We start from the raw sequence: 22739 nt of genomic DNA on the forward strand, positions 1-22739 counted from the left end.
GATTGTGCTGTTCTGCCCTTAGCAGACTTGAATCTTGTGAGTATGAACTAGGCACATGATTCAGAAAACACATAGTTGTGCTTTAAGCAACAGAAGAGTAGATCCTTGACCTAAATTAGGATAGCCTACAGGAAACAAGTAAAACAAAATAGATTTGAAAGATATAAGCAAACAAGAAAATTATTTTTCAGAAGGTAAAAATAATTTCACACAACTGGAGAATTATGCTTACCTTCCATCTTAATTTAAAAATTAAGGATGTTGAACAACAATGTCTTGTGAAGGAACCTGAATCAAGGATACTGATGCGTCTGTGTTCTGTGCAGCACAGCAAGTGGATCAGGAAACTGTCACATTCCTCCCACTAAGCACTTAGAGTAGCTATCAAGTCCTCTCGTTTTAGCCTATAGAAATTTGTTCAAAATTAGTGAGCCCCTTGACATAAAAATTTAAAAAAGCCTGTTTCAACAAATCCTGTATGGGAGTGATTAACGTGTTTTTGCAGGACCAGCTGCTGCCCTTAATGCTACAGTAAATCACCTACTTGCCAGAAGACTTCTACCTTATAAATCCCCCCTCTCATTTTCATACAAAGGCAGGGAAATGCCAAGAGGAGCTGGTAATAGATGCTGCAGACTTTTATACGCTTTTAGAAATACTCCAAAATAAGCATCTCTTTAGCTGCCGGCCCCTCTCCAGTCTGAATCTGGATCATCTTTAAGTTGGAGTCAACACTGTCCTAGGACAGAACATTAAGTGATAAACATTGGAAGACAGACGTGCTCACTTGGTTTCAAAATTAAGTTCTGTTGTCCAGTTTATCCCTTTTGACAGATAAGCTCTTTATGCAACGCAGATGCAGAGCAGGAACCTTGTAACACAAAAAGTAGTCCCACTTACCTATTGAAGTAAGAAAGAGCACTGGCAACATTAAGTCTACTGCTACAATTTAACTATTTCCTTTCACACCCACAGGTCTTTCTCCCCCCGCCATGTGATTCCTTTTGAGAAGTATTCCCTGCTTATTTTAAGCATTTGCCTTATGATTCTGAATCATACCAAGAAAACACCTATAGTTTAAGAAACCAAGTCTCCTAATTTTAGGTATTTGAATTTCATCCAAGTTAGGTGACTACAATAGTAAGTGTAGTTCTTTGTGTCACAGACATCCAGTTCTGAAACAATTTTATCGACAATGAAGAAAAGGATGGAGTTTTCTAAGAACAGAATTTCTATATGGTGCTAGCTTGAATCTGGATTAAGCAATAATACATAAAATTAACAATGGCTAAACATTAAGTGACTTGCACTAAATGGCCAATGGTAAGATGAAGGTGTTTGCTGATAATACAAGTACCACAACTGATTTATGGCACTCCTGATGGTAGACTGTACTGAAGTTTCTACAGTACAGATAAAGAACAGACAGAGCACGGAAGGAAAGCTCATACTATCTGAGGCAAGGATAATAAACCTCAGACATGTGGTGGTTCTAATTTTTCATCTCAAAGTTGATTATGACTCAAAAATAAGCATATGTTTTAATTTTATAGCCCTATAAGAAGCAAAATAGGTCCTGCTTCTACATATCAAAATACTTGTTTTTCAGAAGTGATAGTCACTACTGAATTATCATCCTGAAAGGAACAGCAATTAAATTAGAATGAAATTAAAGGCTTCTGGCAACAACTACTATGCTAGACGTTAACAGATATAACTGAATTAAGAGGAAAAAAAAAAAAAAAAAAAAAAACCCACAACACAGCTTACCCAGAGCCCACAGCTCTAAGCACTGGTGTTTTGTTCAGTGCACTCATGTGCTGGAACTTGCTTTCACCAGTCAGTCAGTTTCTCCTGCTGCTCACAGTATGAGTAAAAGCTGCTCACATTCCTGAAAAGACTATTGCATAATTACTCATTATCTATCAGTGAATCAGAGCTGTTGCAGAGCAGAAAAAGCCAAAGTGAATGCCAAACCCATACTAAAGAAAAATAACAAAATAACATTAAGGAGGAAAGTATTTATAAGTATCTTGAAAGTGAAAGCAGGGTTAAATTTAGTTCAATATGGCAGAGAAATACCTCACAGTTTGGTTAAGTAAGCTTTTACCTGAACTCACACCAGAAAGGAGGACAAAGACTGAAGGTCTGAAAAAGCTCTGAAGAATGTCCTACAAGAACTGGAACATCACAAAAAACTAGAAATCCAAAGTGATAAAAGTAAGACCTGTCAGTCTTCTCAAACCTCCCTTGACAGTTTATCTTACAGTACATACTAAAAATAAAAGCATACAATCAATACCAGTACCACTGGAGCTATCCTTCTTACTGCTTCTAGGGATTTACTCAAAATTCAGTGAATGCCACACACACACACACACACACACACACACACACACACACACAGGCATCACATACTTCAGCACAGGAAGAATGACAAGCAGTAAGAATACATTTTAAAGCAATTCACTTACATTTCTCCATAATAGCTCTTCTCTTGTGGCTTAGCTTCCTTTCCATTTTCAAGTCTGCTTGTCACAGTTTGGGAAGTATGCAAAAGATAGTATTTTGAAAAATTATGCCTCCCAACTCTCTGCAAGATACTTCTCAGGTCCAAGTTGCCTCTATAAGCCTCATTGTTTTTTGATTTATTAGTAATACTATGCTATGAAAAAAGGGTAAAGTGTTTAGCACTGCAGGAAGTATGTAAGTTATATTAATTTCCCTATTTTGTCCCTCATTCCAGTTTCGAACCAGCTAAGAAACTCAACATAAATCCACCTATGTTTGGTAGCTGAATTCTTAAAAAGGGTGTGTGGGGGGGAAATAACATGCTTTAATTTTGTAGTTCCCAAACCAGCGCTTACAGATCACACAATCTCTAGAGCTGTGCTCTCAAAAAGCCTATGACAAAGGGGGAAGGAAAATAAACCAAGAAATTCTGAGGGTTAAACAACACTAAGATTAAAAAGACACCATTTAGATTATGCACTAACTTAATGTTACCTTCTCCTACCTCACCTCCCAATATAGATGCTAGAATAGCTGTGTGTGTTTGCAGTTCCTTGAAATGTTAATACAATAGCTGCTGCAAAACCATAGTGCATTACAAGTCTACCTGGGGAAAATTTATTTTTACTGCTTGTATTTCTGTGTACAGATATATATATATATATAAAGGTTATCTCCCTTTTAAATTAGGTGAGAAAGCATCCATCTATTAAGGTATGATAGAAACCAGCATTACAAACAAAAAAGCAATGATAGTGAGGAGAAAACTAGCTGAAGTTCAAAAGAAGTCACTGTGACCAAGCATACCTTGCCATGTTGTTTTGATATCACTCCATGAGTTTTAGATTGTTTTCTTTTTTTAAAAAAAATGCTGTACCAGTTATATTAACTTGATTCTCCAAGTTTCAGATAAGAGAAAGAAGAAGAACATGGCTATAAATATGTATATTAGGATGGAAATAATACTATCCAGTTAATTATTTTCCACAAACTAATTAAAAAAACCCATACATGCACAGATACAATAAACACTGTAACAACATTTTAAAGGGATTTGTTTATTTTTGGTTTACAAACAAAGGCACCCAATATTTCTGTTTATGTCTTATAAAAGCTCACAGATTTAGCCTTTTTGTTTCAGAATGTCTTTTCCTACAGCAGAAAAAAACATTACAGGAAAATGCTTCTTTTCCTGGTCCCAAATTTAAATACTAATATGACTGTTAAGTGAACACATGTTTTCCAACTGTTCGTCTTCCTAATTAAGTAGTCAGAGTATCTCCTGTAACTTGCTAGTCAGTTCTAGCTGACTGTATCAAAATATAGTTCCAGTATATTTTTTGATCAAAATCTGTTATATGCAAACACTGGTATGAAAGACTGCAACAGAACAGGGTCTTGACATAGAAAAAAAAAGTATTTTCAGATAGAATTTTACAGACTGACCACAGGAAGTGACAAAACTAATGTAAAAAGTACGATATTGAATCTGTTGTTGATTAGATAGGATGACTGATGAGTTTGTGCATAATACCAATAGTGCACAGATAACTGTTGTCTCCAAAGAGGAAAAAATTTAGGTTTCTAAAATGACAATGTTGAAAGAGTAGCGGCTAGGTATCATTATGCTTAAAATAATGCTTTACTTCAATTATTCAAAAAAATAAATTCCTAACCAGTGCTCTGTACCAGAAATAATCAATTCATTGGTTCTGTAGTCCTCAGTATTAACAAAATAAATGTAGAAAGTATCGTATATAATGGCTACAAACAACCAAAATTTCTAAGCGAATTGTTTCACAGAAATAAATTTCACAATGTTGATATATTTCTTTCGTCAACTTCAGTCACATGCCAGCACAGGAAGGGGGGTGTCATTGGATTTTAGGCACCTCTGGAAAAAAAAGTCTAAGTGCAGGAATGCTTAAGCATAATTCTGGGTTGGGTAAAAGGATGCTTGAGGAGGTAACTACAATGTAATACACCTAAATGTATTTGTTAAACTCTAACATCTTCAATCACAGAAGCCATAATTTATTTTCAGCCACAGTCAGAGGTCTCTCACACAAGGTGTGGTCCTAGACCATTTAGACTTTTAATCACTAACTTTATATATACACATAGGTAACTTAAAAAAAAAAAAAAAAAAAAAAAAGAATTACAGTTTAGCTAGTTACTACAGAATATTTAGCTTCAACAAGGAAGCCGTTATCTTTTCAGAATGAGATATACACCTGCATGAAAGGTGTTCTCTTTAAAGTAAGCTCTTCACAAAAATAGTAAAATAAGTTCTTTACTTAATTCAAACAGGACAAAAAACTACTAAGGGCAAGTATAGCGTAGTTCTTGTCTAATTAAGTTACTGTTTGCCTTTTCAAGCAGATTTAAGAACGTATTATTCACATAAAGCATAAACTGATAATTTCAATGAGCAAACACTGGGCAAGGGTGATGGTCAGTGCATCAGTAAGAGGAACATTAAAATGTTTTCAACTAGACTAAGCCACCAAAATTTAGAGGGAACTCTGTGTGTTGCTTTAAACAGGGATTCCATCTTTTCTTACATTCACTATTTCAATAAATATTTTCCCTACCAAAACAGACACACATGTGGAAAAATAACTTTCTTCAGATTTAACCTTAAGAATTTAAGTTAAATGACAGATGGAAGAATTATTAACATATTTCAATTAGAAGCAAGGTGTGTCTCCTTCTGCTTGTTCAGTGAAATGAGGGTTTTATTGGGGCAAGGAGGAGAAAAATGTGCTTACGCATTGGCATTTTCCATGCAAACTTCATAGCTCGGAGAGATTTAAAGAAAAATCCTAATTTACAAAGAATTTGCTAACTTTGCTCAAAACTTTACAAGTTTATCTCTTAATAGCCTACAGTCTGTCCAGCTACAATCATCAGTACTACAAATAGCAATTAAGCATGTTAAAATCCTTTCACATAAATTTACCTTTTAAAGTCAAGTGTGACATTCAAGTGCTGGCTCTGTGTTTCCAATAAAATCATTAAAGAAAGAGGATGGTCAATGATTTGTAGCTTTCTTCAGTTACATTTCCTTCTATCTATTCAATGATGAGATCAACTCTGCTTTCAGAAAAACAAATTGCTCATGCTGATATAAATGCAAGCTGTATGAGGCCAATTCCAAGCACAGAAATGAATCACCGAGCACATTCTGAAGATGAGATCAGACAAAAGGCCTTTCAGTAATTAAAGGAGGATTTTTTTTTTTTTTTTTAAGCAAAGTAGTCACCCTTAACATCCTTACTTTGAGAGGAAGAGAGAAAGCGACAAAAAGTAAAAACAAATTACAGAAGAGTCCTACAATTTTTTTTCCAGGAGATCCACCACCATTTATACAAGTTTGCAACTTGATAAAACCCTTCGCAATTTAGAAGAATTTCAAATAAATACGTCTACAATAGCTAGCAACTAGTAAGTCAATATTTATCTTGCTCAATGTGGAGTAAAAATTAAAAGAAAAAAAACAACCTATGTTAAGGCAGATTTCAACCAAATGCATTCCAAATTGCACAGTTATGCTGGTCAGTGGTCTAAAAATGGTTTTCCCCAGGTCAAGGAGTTAAATTGTTTTAAATGTTTGTCCAATGCCAATTCAACCTGGCACCTGACCATTTTATTTTGTTTTTATGGAAATACACAACTAATATTACATATACCATACCGTATATTTCGCACTCCAATTTAAGATGAAATTATGTTTTTATAAAATATGAGATGACTACATGTTACAGGCTTTGTGCAGTTAGACCACCAAATGCATAGATGTCCGAATGCTAAATTCTGTTCTTCAATATCTCATAGTACTGGAGGCTCTGAAGTAGGAGAGGAACTTGTAACACAGACTAACCACAAAGTACCAGATGTTTCTTGCCATTTGCGATCTTGCAATAAAGATACGCCAGATCAGGATCACAAGAACTGTATTGAAGCCATAGCGTATGTTCCTCAACCTGAGTGAGGGAAAACAAAACAAAAAACAAAGCATTGAAATCAAGACCTACAGGAAAAAGAATACTCTAGAAAGTTAACTTCTAGTGTAGAATTTAGTTTGTTCATCTTATTCATCATTAAACGCATAACTGAGCGGAGAAAGCTAAGCACACACTTCACTGCTGAAAGAGGAACACAGGAGAATTAAGGAACACAGCCAGCCCCATGGCTAACCACTTATGTAACTACACTTCTGCTTTAGAGCTGCTTGATACAACCTCCTAATGTCAAGGTTGCACACTGTAACCTACCACTGTAACTTACCTACAGCAGGCAGCCATCATCCCAAAATAGGCCAATAGGCAACACTCCCCTCCTCCTAGCAAGCATGTATTTAAGGCTTCATATATACATGGAAACAGCTCTGACTGCAGCTGACAAAAAATTCATAGGATTTCCCTGCCATAGCATCCAGGTCTCCACTGCAATTTTAAATTCATTCCTTTCCAGGGAACCTCCAGTTACATTTAAGTGTTAAGAGAAACTAAGTGCCCTTTTAGCAATTTTCTCACACGTAAAGATAGCAGCTCTGGAGACAAGCAACAGAAACCAATATGCAGACTGCTAAGACTTCTAAGAAAACCAAACAACTTCTTTGGTTCAGGAGATCATGACAATTTGTATTTTACAGGGAGTTCTATTTAAGGAAATACTTGCTGCCTTTGTTCTGTTCTACAGGCATGCTGGATGTTATCACAGCCAGACTTTCCACTGCATAGGTTATTCATGTAAAAAGCAGACTATATTTCCATATTACAAGAATAAAAGTGCAGTTTTTCTATTTGAGAAAAGATTCTGCTCAGTAGTTTCTTAGAAAAGCCAAATCCTCTAAGTTGCCACATCTGATTATTATTCAAAAAACAGATTCCTCAAATTCTGATTAGCTACAGTTAAGTGCTAAATGGTCACAAAAGAGAGTGACTCAATACCTCAGAGTAAAGATATGCTAGAATCTAACCCGCTTGCAACATAATCCCCACATAAACTGAGAGTCAGGATGAACAGATGCCATTCCAATACAAGACTATTTCTCATGTTATTTTTGGTATGATCTTTTGTACAGAGACAAAGAGTGGCAACTGCATGGTAACTCCAGTGCATTTCCGAATGGCATCTAAATCCAAAATTAGAAGACATATCTCTTAAACTGCCTCCACTATTATCAAAAATTACTTTTTCCTTTAAAAAGTATATTTGAGTTTTTAAAAATCATCTTTTGTTTGACAAGAAGCAGTTTTGGGTCACATCAAAAGAGAATTCAATAAAAAGCAGTCACAACAGATATGCAAGAATTTTGATTTAGTCCTATGGACCCTTTACTTTTTTTCAATATTTCTACCATGTTCTTCCACGGTTAATTATGTTAGTCAAGTCCTCATCAGGATTCAGAAGAAATCATTACTTCAAGGTAGAATACCTTCTATAAAAATTCAGAAAGTCTGGATTCCCATAATAAACAGTCTGCAAATCTTATCTATCCAAACTTGATTGTTCGTATCCTACTTTATCAGCAAGGTGTCTGTGTGTCGTAAAGTACTAGCGGCATTCAGGATCATCACACACCTCAACCGAAACCCATTGTCTTGCCCATAGATAGAGATTACTTTGGTGCTACTCCATATGCAATGCTTACAGTTGTGTCTCAATACGCTACACCACAGGTTAACACTGGCAAATTTGGCCAATACACTAAACACAGGTCATCCCACACCAACCCACTCTGCAACTGCACAAATTCTTCAACAGAACAACATGAGTGATAGCACTAGGAGTAGTAGTCTAGGTTATCAAGCTTGGAGACAAGAAGCAGTATTGTAGAATGAGATGAGTCATTTTGATTTCATTCTTTAAGACAAATCAAAAAATTTCCATTACCAACTGTCTATGAATCACCCAAGAACAAAACCAGTAGAATTGTACCACTAACATTCTAGACAGTTAGATCATAAACTGGAGGATTTAAGCTACAGATAAAAGGCTAGGAGAAGTCACCTTAGAGGCACCAGCATCAAAGTTTTGTGCTTTGAGGTTGAGAGTTCATGCCTGTTTCAAGAGACCACATTCCTTCTATTAAACCTCCTCAAATGAATGAGCCCCTCTGACTTTGTTTTATTGCATACCTTTTTGCTTTCCAAAAGACACTTGGATAAAATCAGAAACCTCTATTTCAGTACATGCTAGTGATCAAAGCTATAACCGTAATACTAGAATAATATTGTAACTATTAAGACCGCAAACAACTTAAAAGAAGCAACAAGCAGAAGAGGAAAGATGATATTTGATTGTTTTAGAAAATGCATCAGACAACTGGAGAAGAACTCCAGTGGATCTAAGCAGGTGCTATAAAGAACAGTTACATCACAAAATTGAAATGCAGTGAATCTGGCAAGGACAGGAAAACATAAAAAGTTATTATGGGGGGAGGGGAAACTTACTTATTCAGGTGTTTCCTAGCTGCAGGGAGGCCAGACATTTCTTCATTCAGCACATATTTCTTTGTTCCCATACAGTAATTTTCCATGTATTCTGCCCAATGTAGTTGTCGAACATCAAAATTAAACGTCTGCATAAAATAAAGCTTTTACTGTTAGTTGCCTAAAAATTCACCTATGTTGCATTTGATAATTAAAAGGAAATGGTGAAATAGTAAACCCTCTTTATACCAGATACTTCCTTTTTTTTTTTTTTTTTTTTTTTGATGCAAGGAAATTATCTTGTCCTTAAGCGTAAGGATGAGTCAGATTTAGATCCCATTTCTGATTTCTTAGCTTCTTACATGCTGTCTTGCAAACTTCAACCACTTCATTCCTTATTTTCTCATCAGTATTATTCTGCCCTCACCTTCCAAATGCACTGCTTTTCCATTTCATCCATCTAGATATTTAAAAGCTATTTTGCATAATGAGGTTTTCTCTTAAGTAATAAAATAATTCTAATATGCTACTGACCAAACATACTGTTCTTTGTCAAGTTCTTTGTTAGATAAATGCACAGTTTTTAATGGTGCTTATAGTTGTACAATTATATTCCAAAGAAGAACCATATGAAAATATTCATCAGTAGAAGAAATTGCAGTGGTAAATTCACAACTCAAATTTTCCACTGGTGTCTAGATCTCCTCATCTCAAAAGATTCAACAGTCATAAAAGTTCTAGTGAAAGACCAAGATTTTCCTAGTGAGTTATTAAATGTTCTTTCAGGAAAAAAGAGAGTAAGCAAGATTATACTACGAACAAGAGACAATTAAGCAGTTTTGTGCAGTGAAACTGAATTCAGCATTTTTTTGTGCAGTGAAACTACATTCAGCTTTATAAAGTGATATATACACTAAATCAAATCCTCATGCTTATCCTTCAAAATAAGCTGTTTAACAGCATAGTAGGTGTGCTGTAAGGCACGATGAACCCCATTCATCCTACATTCATTCCCATATGAAAACCCCAAACTTCCGATGATAATCCATTACAATGCATCTTGGACAACAGTCCATTTGGTTTCTTTTAATTTCCCCCTCCCCCTGCAGCTTGAGTGGAATATTTCAGGAAAAGCCCAAAACCAACACTCCATGCAGAAATCAGCACAAGCTATTCTGGTTGATAAAAGGCTACAAGTGCAGTTTTATTTCCAGAAACTTGACCATATTTCCTGCTTCAAGACAGTTTATTTTGAAGTTGTGTTGCTTTTCTTCAACTTAACTAGATGGTAAAAATCACTGAAACATCTGAATAGGAAATTTAGAAACACACCCCATTCACCTTTCAAGGTAACTGAAAAATTTTATTTCCAGTCTATATTAGCCACTTCCATCTGAGAAGACCTTTGCTGCTTTCAGATATACCTGCCAACAGCAACTACACCGTTCATAATGCAAGACTAATTGTTCTAGGCATCAGAGAAAAGGTAGGTGAAAATGATTCTAATATCTGGCCTACAGCATGGCCTACATTTTACCAACATCAGCAATATCATCATGACATCACTATAGCAGAGAAGAGATGAGATTTTATAAACAGATATAAAGAGTCTGCCTTATAGGAACAGGGCTATAAAATGGCAAGTTAATTTGACAGCTTGTTGTTTCTGAAAGTCCCTACTCTAGTCCCCCACAAACCTTTCCTATGTTTCAAGTTCCCACTCTGTGTCTTTCGACGTTTGCTGGACTGAGTTGCTTTAACACATTAGTAGAGCTGGGTAGCTGGCTGCATTATGGTCAATGTCCTATTTCATAGTGCGATATCTGAACAAGTTGACATACAGTGAAGCTTCTCAGAACAGGCCAAGTCAAAAATCAACTGTGGTCAAACAGTTCTCTGATAGCATGCTCTCACAAACTACTAGAGCATAGTTAATACCAGGGTATAGCTCTACCAGTTCTCAGAGCATGGAACTCCTACTTCATGGGCACTAAACACCAAAATCTAGAAGAAAAAAAATAGCAAGAGTTCTTCTTATGAGCTCTTTTATTCATTCTTATTCAGATCCTGCATTCAAATAAAGTTTTTGCTCTCCCTCAACAGCCTGCAGGAGTTCTCTATCACTCTGCTTCTGATACACTTTCTCTCCTGCATGAGGCTGTTTTAGTCGCACAATGAGAATTCAGTAAAAAGAAGTGAGAGAATTTATGCTGGCATTTTTTAAATATACATGCTATCTTTCCAGAGCATGAAAAAGGATATACAGAAGTTGCTACTAGACTAAAACAAAAACAAACAAAAAAGCCATCAAAACCCATTGTTCGTTCCCAATAAAATAGACAGCAATCAAGTAAAGCCTTATTTTATTCAAAATGTAGGCAAAAGTGCAGTTGTTTGACCACCTGACATATCAAACACCACCTTTTATCACATGACCAGGCCACCCTAACAGAACTGTCTTTTATATCAAGTCTCCTTCAAGGGGACCCATGCCTTTCCTCATCTCTAGCCACTCATTTCTTCTCTCATTCATTTAGTGTCTTTGTAAAAAGGACTCTTCTTAAAACTCAAGTCACATCACTAATCCAGTTTATAACATGGCTTCATACAGATGCACTGGCACAACTGAAAGGATGTGGCAGATCTCTAGAACTGAGTTACTGCTAGGCTTAGCTCTGTATTACAAGTAGCATTTCCAATTCTTTTCAAGCTTTCTTAATAAGCTAATTTTTCACTTTCAGAGTCCACACGCCCACATCACACAGCTACTTGCCTTTTTGTCTTCCGGGTTTAGTTGATTCATAAGCATAGTCATATTTTCAGTATTCCAGATCCAAGAATTGCTTGTAAAGTACTCTAGTAACATCATGGCCTTATGAAGACGTGTTATTGTTTTCATCATCCTACAGTCCAAGGAATGGCATGTACAGGTTACAGCAGTAAAGATTAGTTCAAACAAAAACAGACAATCAGATCATACGTTTCATTACCCTCCAACCCTCCACCCTAAGTTAATACAACCCAACTTGCTCCAAACATTACCCAAAACATTAAAAATTAGATGAATAGTATATTTCTGCATATTACTCAAGAAAGCTATTACTGGATTTTGGATATCCAAATTCCAAATGGAATGTGAACTTACTGAACAGCCTGGTATTTTTTTATTCCTATTTTGCAGTGCAAGAGTAAGTTTATTCTCTAAAAAGAGTGACCATCAGAAGACAACATTTTATCACCTTTTCTTTTTATTTCAGGACAGTAACATAAAATGCCTTTGACCTACTCTTCACCTTAACCCTACTGCTTCTGCAGTAAAGGGTGGGAACAGCTAGACCACGGCATGTTCTAAAAGTTAGCTAATCACTTCTGGGCTACTTCAAAATATGCAGAAATACTTTCCATCCTCCTTTATTATGCAGAGGTTTTTGCAAAAACACCACTTGGAGTACAAAGAAATTACGCTGTAAGGATCAAACTGAGCAAGTTTCTCTCTGATCAGATTATCTGAAAGTGGATGCTAGAGTACAAATTTTCCTGTCTCTTCATTGCAAAGTTCTCCACTCTCTAACACGAAAATTCTTAAATATTACAGTGCTAAAGGAGGTTGCTCAAACCATGTTAAGTACTAATTTGTACCACATCACCTAATGCTATTAAATACCCAATTTCGAGGCTCAAGGGATTTTTCTATCTCACAGAATTGCTTCCAATTTGATCTTTACAGCAAGATATACTGATTATTTTAAACATAGAGGGGAAGAGGGGGGGAGAACAAAGCAGAACAACCAAGCAGTAACAGGAAATGGCTTTCTGAAAGTAAGATTTGATCAAGAAATACAGTAGAATTTTTTAAAAACTCTGATTTTTCTCTAAAAGCTGCCTTGGTGCATTCATACTTGTAGGAGGGATATAGCACATAGTCCCAGAAATTCTTCCAAATAAAGTATTCTGCGTTGCATGAGTGTCCCCTACTATTATTAATGACTGGCAATCTCAGTATCTCAGGGAATATCGACATTGACTCTTTTTGTTTCTTCTCATGAAATGGAGTAATACAACATGCAGAGATCATTGAAAAAGCAGAGTATATCTGAAGTGGAAATGCAAAAACTCTCCATCTCCATGGGTACCTATTTAAAACTTGATTGAGAGTTGTATTCAATTTTAGACTATCATTTAATTTCCTTAGTAGAAAGCATTCCTGGATGCTTTCAAACACCTGTTTATAGTTTCTCCAGTTAGGCAAGGTGGCAGCGCTGGGAGTTGAGTTGAATCAAGAGTTCCTCTGATTCAAAAGTAACTAAGAATATTGAAGGACCGAACTAAACATCCCCCCCAAAAAAAAGGTATGAACTTCCCAGCAAGTGTCTTAAGAGTTATAAATAAAAAATAAGATTTTTAAAAAAGGACTGTTTGAAGAGAACTTGGAACCTGAAAAGCAAAAAATCTCATTGGTCAGGAAAGCCAAAAACGATCTCACAGAGAATTGTCCTGGATAAAGGCAGTGCCAAACTAAACACAGCGGCTAAATGTTTAGACTTGTCTGTGAAGATCTGTCCACTGGCAGTCCTAAGATTATTTAGCTTATTTGACTTGCACTACTGTGCTTCCCCAGTTTGGTGTGTTCTCCAGCTAAGCTGGAAGAGCAGCTGGGTTGTAATTAGACTACTCTGACTGCTACAGTCCAAGAAAACTTGCACCCCTACAAAATTCTAAAGAGTGCAAACAAAATCTGAGTAGGTAAGTGTAGATTTACAGCTTGCCACCAGCCACTGGTCTTGCTTTCAGTTCCTCTTTTTCTGTCAGAAAATAAGCCAATTTAAGCTAACTTTCTACTGAGAATCTTGCTGCCTCTGCTTATGGAACGGGTATCAGAGCATACTTAAGCTGATAAAACAGCATGTTGCTAAAGATAGTCCTTCTACCCTACCTCAGCTGTAGATTCTCTCTCTCCCTCCATCTCACACTGGATATAGTGACTGGCCACAGAATCAGTTGATTCAGTTGACCAATGGATTTTTTTTCTTCTCCTTCATTGCAAGGTTAGTTTCTTGCTATATCAACCAAAAGAATCAAGTGACTCCACATTCTCTCGATTACTAGAGATCTGACAAGAGAGAAGTGACAATAATATGTAGCTAAGGGATGGAGGAGGAGGGCCTAACTTCCTTGGGGACAGCTTCTTAGCTTCCACTAAATCAACATGAAACTACACTCCAACTCTCTTTTACAAAAGAAGAAAAAAGTATGATGACACCTTCTTCTATTCATAGATATAAGATACATCAATAATGCATATTATTTAGTGGATACTGTGTAGCTGTAGCAGACTAAGTTTGAGTACAGAGACTTCATAATTTCAAGGGTACCATATTCCTCTTGCAAGTGGGAATACATAGGTGACTCAAAAAATTACATACACAGTAAACTTTATCTCTCAACCTGAAGTTCTGAAATATACACTTCACAGATTGTTCCAGAGATAGCAAATCACTTCGCGTAAGTAGTAAGTATGTCAAAACCACACATAACCAGTTAATATAGCATCAAATGCAGCACCACACTTTCTTCATAAGCTGATCAGTAGATCTGATTTTTCTGTCTTAAAAAACTGAACATCTCATGCAGTCTCCAAGTCAGTGTGACAACACGCAAGGCTTTCACCTATACTATGTGGAATTTTGCCTCTATTTGCCAGTCCTTATTGTCATTACCACAAAAAACATTTAACAGATCAAGAAGTATGTCACAGGAATTAGAAGTTTTAAGCAACAGTTAAACAAATCAAGTATCCTTAATTCCAGTAAGCGTGTTTCTAACCAAGATGATAAAAAGCAGCCTGGCTGCATTGCAACTATGCATTCTGAAATCTCACATGCAAGCTATTGTCTCCAGACTAAAATTAGTTTTGATGCCAAATACCTTCAATGAATCTATGGGTTGCCAATATGCAAGTCTCTAAATAAGCATTACAGAGACAGGTCAATTTTTTTTTCTTTAAAGATTCTTCTAAAATGCATCAGATACACTTTCAGATTTGCAAATGACACACACTTCCATTTTGCTGTAAATATTGGACTGTAAGACATCGGAATCCTTTTCTAGCAACTCTGTTGTTCCCTTAAGTGGATGCAACTTAGAAAAGTGTTTCCAAGACCAAAATATTATCTATTCAATAGAAGTGTACTGTTCATTCATTACTGATTTGCAACACAGTAACTATGTGAAGGGTGCTTCACATTTTAGTTCAAATTATATATATAAAATGATCTCTTTACACCTCCTCACACATATCAACCACACCTTCATTTCAGCTTTTTAAGAAGCAGTAACAGAAAGTTAATTGCTGGATAAATCCCTAAATTACTACCTTAACACCACATTCTGTTTTTCCAGAGTTACTGAAAAGATATGCTGGGTTAATATTTAAGGGCTTTAAGATTTCAAAGACACTGAACTGCTTCTAATAAGATATGGTTCTGTTGTTCTAAGCACTATGAAAAGTTACATGAGAGAACTATACCTTAAAATTAATTAATTAGCAAATATGCTTTGCTATGCAAGTATGTAGATTTCCAAGTATATATGGCAAGCTACTGACAACATTATCCACAAATTTGGATGCTACTCACTGCTATTTATGTATTGCCCAACATTACAAAAATCGTATTAAATTACAAAAATCCTATTAGGTATAATACACAAATTCCTCATTGTGCCATTCAATTCTTATAGCCCATGTTCTTTCTATGCAATTTGAGGCAAATATTTCTTCCTTCCCTTAATATTAATACTGTTAATATTAACAGAGAAATTTTAAAATTTTCTTATGAGAAATTCAAAAACATACCACTGTATACAAAGTCCATTGCACTAAAATCCATTGTTTTAACTGCTTCCACAAGTAAGGTGCACAAGAATTATTTGATATGGCAGAAATATTTCAAATTATAAATTTCAAAAACCCCTTGAATAGATTTTTTTCATTATGAAAACATTCCCCTAGTTCTAAAAAGTCATAGCCCTACATCTAGTTCTTTAATTTGTTAGATGTTTCTCATTCACTGACACAGTATGATATCCTGACAGCATGACAACAGTGCAGTTAAACCTACACAGTAACATCACCTCTTAAAATTTTTCTCTGTGGTGTGCAATAAAGACATTAGAAAAGAGTATTCAGACTGAGCACAGAGAAGGAAGACTATTGACTGTATGAAGTTGAGAGTCAGCACAGTATTCAAGGTCGACTGTGCAGATTTTACCCCTTTTTTAACCACACTATTCAAATTTTCTTGCTAAATTGTAGTGGAAAAAAATTCATCTTTTGAGTTAAGCTAGTCCTCCAACACTCAGAACAACATTGTGCTGAGTCATAATCTCTACCAATATTTCCAAGACTTCAGCAGTTTCCTCGTGCATGCTACCTGGTAATTAAAACCATGGGCCAACTGGACTGAATGACCATTGCAACAGCAGTAAACCTTTATATCAGTACTGTCTACAGCCTCTCAGATAAACTGATTTTCCAGGTATTTTAAGATAGAAAATTTTTATTATTAATAATAAACAGATCAAGATTAAAATTTGGCTCCTAAGTTTTTTTCTGTTATTAAATAACCTGTGAAGCCCATTAGGATTTAACACTGTATGTCTTGCTTTTACCTACATAGTAATTTCCTTCCATTGCTCCCTTTGTGCAATCTTATTAAAAAAAAAAAGTTTTTAAAAAAGAGCACTACATAATAAAAGCTATATTTCTATAAATGGGCTGGGTATCAAACTTAAAAGCTTTTCTTTTAAGAGCATTAGAGTAACTTTAGCAATTTGAAACACTTTTTCTTTACGTTGAATTTCCCATCTTTCCTCCAAACTGGAAATCTTGTGCACAACAAGAAACCCACCTATCTATGACTAAGTCAAATTAGTCACAATTACGAGTACTCATATCAGTAATACCTCACAGGCTATCAGATAATACTCAGTGTCACTAATTCTACTAGTACTCATTAGAGTTCTCAATTCCATCTTTGGACATCAAATAAGAATTCCAGAAAAGGCAAATAAGATTTACGCCATAACATTGGGAATGTCAAGACTATAAAAGTTTCCTAAATAATGCTGTTATTCACAGCCTTGTTTTATTCCCACTGGTCAAATAATTAAAAGATTAGACTCCTTTCTATGACTAACAAGATTCTGACAGCATTCAATTACTTCCTAATCATTTGAAAGACAGCAGGTTGGCATTTACAGTACAAGTTTTAAGTGATAAAGTTGTCACATCTGTCAGGGAATTTATAACAGTTTTTACTAATAACTAATCAATATTGCAAGAGAACCTAAATGCTAGCATCTCCTTTACATTAGGCAACTTCTTTTGATCTCAAGAGTTTATAATTTTTTTTTTCTTTATGTGGTGATATTACTGTACAGGCATGCCCTCCCACCACTACTGTTACTGTTACACTGTTGAGTAGGCTTGGGACAACAGAACCCAGGGCAGTTTAGAAGAGTTCTACAAACCATTTATAAGTCTTCCTTTTAGTGATCCAGTGTCAAGTCTATTACATGACTTTTTACCCTCTTCGTATGACAGACCTAGGCTTTGAGACAATGAAAGAGTACTCACTTCTGTTAATACACTGTCAACACAGTGGGGATTTGATATAGTCTGAAGACAAATACTTTTGAAAACAGTATATGCAATGAATTAAGATCATACGACTTGGTAAATCTGAAAAAGTCAAGTGACACCTCACATTCCATCTACATAATTTAGTTTAGCCTGCTTGGAAGAGATATGCCATTTTCCCACTTAAGAAGTTAGCCACATAATAGTGTAAATATTATAAACTGAATGAAATGCTGAGATGATACAAAACAACCGGATCAAGTTGTATCATCTATAGGAATAACCCACATTTTACTTCCTTTCTGCTTTCATTTTCAGTTTATAATAGCAACAACAATCTTAGTGCACGCCACTTCCTAGAGTTTAATGACTGACTAGAATTCTGACCTGAGACACATCTCAGTCAACATTGTTCAGCCAATCATTAATCTTAGTAACTCAGTCACTGGATTGTTATTGCTTATAGTTAGTAAATCTGGATAGTGCCCATGCCATGTCCTCTTCACAAGTCTCCACCACCTTATCAGCAAGTATTTTTAGCCCTGTTCTTCTTACCATGGTTTATGACCTGTCAATCTGAGCAAAAGATCGTGCAATAATGCAGGTAATATATGGCTGACTGTAGTCCAAAATTGACACAAGAGGGGGTTGGAACGTAAACTAATATTAGGGCGCCTTATTGCACATTCTAACGGATTTGTCTTGAAATTCAAATTTATGTGGTGTTCTGTAGGAAAAAATAAGGATCAACATATTTTGAATATTTATGATTCAGGAATGAACATCATTTGTTAAATCTTGTATTCTGTTTACCTTGACTACTCAAACACCCAAACAAGTAAAATAACCAACCAAAACATCCTCATTTTTGCTAGAAAGTTTAAAGTCACTTTCAATTCAAGGACCTATTTTCAGAAAAAAAGGCTGAATTTTAGTCACAAAGCATTCAAGGGGAGAAAAGTCAATATACATTATAGTGTAAGCATAGCTTTGTTTAAAAGTCAGAGGAACAGATAAGACAGAGCTAGTCACCATTACCTTGGGCTTCTTCCAGTAATCCTGAGGTAGATATCATACAGGAATGCTGGGGCCTTATGGCTTACAGCAATCCAGTAATGATATAAAAGGTGATTGGAAGTTAGATTTACATTGGGCCGTCTGAAGGCCTGTTCGAGAGGATTCCGCTTGAAAGTAGAAATTACATGGTATTCTGAGAAAGAAAAGTTGTGTAACAGCTTTGATAATAACCATGTAAAATTTAATGGTTTTCAAAGTAAATTACAGTGTACAATATTTACTTCAGTTATGTTATTTAAGTAACCATCCTAACTTTTCTCCCATCCACAGAAACTAAGACAGTTAAAAACTTTTAACCTGAAATACTGTTCAACTGGTTCTTAGTATATCAAGAGGACTTTTATGCCTTCATTTTCAGTATCATGTTTTACTGTAGCTTCTCTCTTTCTGTTCCTCTTCCCTACCTTAGGAGTTGTTGATTTCAAAAACTCATAGCAGTTTCAGTTTATATGGCACATAGAGCCATATAAAACAAATATTCCACTACATTTTACAGAGAAGGCTATTCTAATCTCTCACATGAAGAATAACTTAAAAACAGATTTAGGACTTGAAAAGCAACTGAAGCGCATTTCAAAAGACACTTAACAATTTTTTAATATTTAAACATTTAAAAAGTCCCATTAAGATTGGGCTTTACATGAAACTCCTGTTGAGACCTAAAAATGCTGTATATGGAAGTTTTGCAGGATCAAACTCTTAAATAGTTTTGCGGAAATTCACTTCATCTTTCTCATCCTCTCTTATAATTTTATGGTGTTTCTTACAGAAGTATTTAAATATCCCAATTAAAAATGAGATATAAATGAAGTCAGTAGTTTTCCCAGTTTGCCTGAAATAAGGTTTACAAACATAGATACATATAAAATGGGCAAAAGTAAATAAAAAACATGAAGAAAGTAGTCAAGAGAAATAAAATAGACTTAAATACTTAACTGAAAGAAGATTAATCTAAGTGCAACACATCTATTTCTGAAAAAAATGACAACTAATATACACTTTGCCATGCCAGCCAGCTTGCACCGTGATTTATAATAAAAAGTATTACAAGGCTTTTGGCATGTGGGTCACATTTTAGTCGGGATATTTAAGAGATGAAAATAGGTGGCCATACTTTCTTAAAGATTACTCTTTCCTCAATATAAACAGTTGATGTCTCAGAAACTATTTGAACACTAAAAAAGCCACCCCAAGCAATTACTTTAAGCTAAAAACAACAATAAGCTACACGAGTGCAAAACTATTGTCATACTTCTCAATTATGCAGCTGTACAAAATAAATTTTATTTTGGACTGCTTTTCCAAATTATATTTAGTCAAGTTGGCACTCAACATCACTACTGCTCTTCTGAGCAACGCTTTTCTCTACAACCTTCCCACAAATGGTAGGCAGATTAGAATGTGGCAGTACCAAGCAGAAAATCAGTTCTCACATGTTTTAACTGATAATGGAATTTAAAAACTATGAAAATAACAAGTTTAACAGTTGTAATGCTACAAGGAGGAAGAACTAATAGTAGAAGAAAATGAAAATATGTAATACACTGCAAGATTGAGAGGTATGGCTTTTATACTAGTTTCAACAATAAAAAGCAATATGATCTAATGATTATAGCCTAAGCTTTTATTATTTGACCTTATTCTTTTATTAAAGCTTATAAAAAAAAAGGCATACCAACTTCACCCCAGTGGAAAGGGTTGGTGCCACCTGTTGTACAGTTATATACCATGATATTTCTTGGTCTGATGTGAAAAAAACAAAGAGAAAAAACAAAAAGCAAGTTAAACATCTAGTAAATTTCTAAGAACAAACACACCCAAAGTGACTCCTTCCCTTAATAGTATCATTTAGATGAAGCAAAAAATATTAATATAATCACTTTATGTTTTTTGCTTCCTATATCCTTCCAATATTTATCCTTCTTTAACTATCACATTTCTTTCTTTTCAGAGGAAAATTTGCCCACATAGCTGTAAGTTACATTGACTGTAACAAAGGCTAGGAAGGAATTTTCAGGCATAGTTTGTATAACAGTATCAGGAGATGATGTCTTCCTCTTCACTATCAAATGTTGGCCATTACCACAAGGAAGTTACAAGTTGAGGGACTAATTGCTGTGAGAACCTTAGATTCCTTTATCCTGGGGGAACAGCAGGATATAGATTAGCAGTTAAATAGCAGACTGGTTTATCAAAGTACACAATATCATCACTTCAAAGTACTGATACTCTCTATTGTCACCTGCCATACCTATTAACTCCAGAATACCAGGCTGCAGCCAGTGTTGTATTGACAACAACATCTACTGGAACAAGATCTGCTACTGCACTGTTGGAGGCTCTCATTGTTCGAAGAATTCCTTTTCCTGCCTTGAAGAAAAAAAAAAAAAAAAAAAAAAAAAGACAGAAGATCCACCAGTAAAACGTATGAAGCTTTGCTGCCTTCCAAAGGAGGAAGAAAACAATCTGTAACTAAAGTCAAACATATACTTACAGCAATGAAGAGACCACTGGGTCCATTGAAGTTATCAATCCATCCCTATCACAAAGAAGGAAGGAAAAAATAATTTGGTTAGAGTGCATTGAATTCTGCAGTTTTTAAGAGAAAATTTGACAAGTTTCCACAAATAATGAGGGGGAGGGGTAGAGGGCAAAGGGGAGACAACAAAAGGGATTCTAGCTTCCATATCTATAAACAAAGTTCTTCCATTGCAAAATGGTGGTATAACAAATTGTTATAACTTGGAGAAGAGATCTATCTGTAATTTCATTAATCCCTCAAAGTGAGTTGCTGGCTTGTTTATTCTTAGCAAATATAATGCAAGTAACTTTTTTGTGCAATGTATTTATGTTGAAGGTATTCAAATTTACATTTAAAAATGTTTTCCTAGACTAACTTCCAGCAACTCACAGGAGGCTGATAAAAGGTTTTGCTATCAGTTATTAGATTTTCCTTGCATTTTCCAAAGCAGAAGACATTTTCTCTCAACTTTAATGCCAACATTTAGACATTACAAATTCATTGGTTTGATGTATATGTACATCGTACACATTCAAAAAAGTAGACAGTCATTATATAGATTCATAGATTATATAGATTTTAAGTGCTTGAGAAATATTCAATCTCGAATTGGCAAACTAGTCCAGCATCAATTTGCTATACTGGAGGAAGCATACAGGATACACGTTATAGATTAATACAGTATACGGTATATAAAACTTATGTTGCCTCCCACAAAGTTTATAGGGCTTGACTAGAAAAAGTAGAGTCCTCTGCCTCCTTAGTAACGTACTGCTATTGACATACCATACATCTTGAAGAGGGAAAAGTAGACAGATAAAAACATATCCAGGATCAGGAAGTAAAGAGGTGATAAATAATTATTTCATAGGCATTTTAACAAACTTTTTAATCTCCCCTTTAACAGAAATGTATTGCTCTATGATTAAAAGTAATTTATCCTCTACTTTTCCCACATAATACTACTAGACTTGATAGCTTTTATACCAGAGTTGTTTGCTGGAAGCAACTAAGCCACACTTCAGAGTTTAAAGGGTATTCCTGCACATGGGCCACTACATACTCAGGCTCTCAGCACATACTGGAGTTCACAAGCAAGATACTCAATTGAAAACTCAATGACTTACAGGAAAAGGCTCCTTCCAGCTAGCACCAACAATAGATGGCCTTATAATGGCTGTGTTTAATTTTGCACCTTCTTGCTGTACTACATATTCAGCTAAGGCTTTTGTGTATGTGTAAGTATTGGGCCTGTCGCCTATCAGTTTAGGAGTAATATCATTCACTAGACCATCATCCATCCACCTAAAGAAACAAAAAAGAGGCAAGTGTAAATAATTGCACATTATTCCACCAAGATAGAAAAAAAATGCAAAAGAAAGATCAAATAAAATTACTCCTGAAAATAATTTAAAAACCCAGTTTTTTCTTCAAAATACATTCCATGACAAAACTCAAAGCATAGGCATTTCACTAGAAGCTGAATAACTGTAAGAGCAAGAATTCTGCAAAGAAATTTAGGCAAAAATGAACAACTCAGTTCAGCATTTCA

General features: G+C 35.3%; 1 protein-coding gene across 1 annotated transcript in view; it reads right to left on the minus strand.

Annotated features, from left to right (window-relative positions):
- Positions 1-3549: 3549 nt before the first annotated feature.
- FAR1 (fatty acyl-CoA reductase 1) overlaps positions 3550-22739 on the minus strand; it is a 39449-nt gene continuing 20259 nt past the window's right edge. The window contains exons 5-12 of the mRNA XM_062577640.1: positions 22315-22492; positions 21161-21205; positions 20918-21036; positions 20342-20409; positions 18628-18799; positions 11725-11854; positions 8973-9100; positions 3550-6497 (exon numbers count right to left, since the gene is read on the minus strand). Coding sequence (XP_062433624.1) covers positions 6335-6497; positions 8973-9100; positions 11725-11854; positions 18628-18799; positions 20342-20409; positions 20918-21036; positions 21161-21205; positions 22315-22492 — 1003 coding nt within the window. The 3' untranslated portion in view covers positions 3550-6334. The remainder of the gene's footprint in view (positions 6498-8972; positions 9101-11724; positions 11855-18627; positions 18800-20341; positions 20410-20917; positions 21037-21160; positions 21206-22314; positions 22493-22739) is intronic.

The sequence above is a fragment of the Rhea pennata genome, chromosome 5 (assembly GCF_028389875.1).
Source record: "Rhea pennata isolate bPtePen1 chromosome 5, bPtePen1.pri, whole genome shotgun sequence".
In the NCBI taxonomy this organism is placed as follows: domain Eukaryota; kingdom Metazoa; phylum Chordata; class Aves; order Rheiformes; family Rheidae; genus Rhea; species Rhea pennata.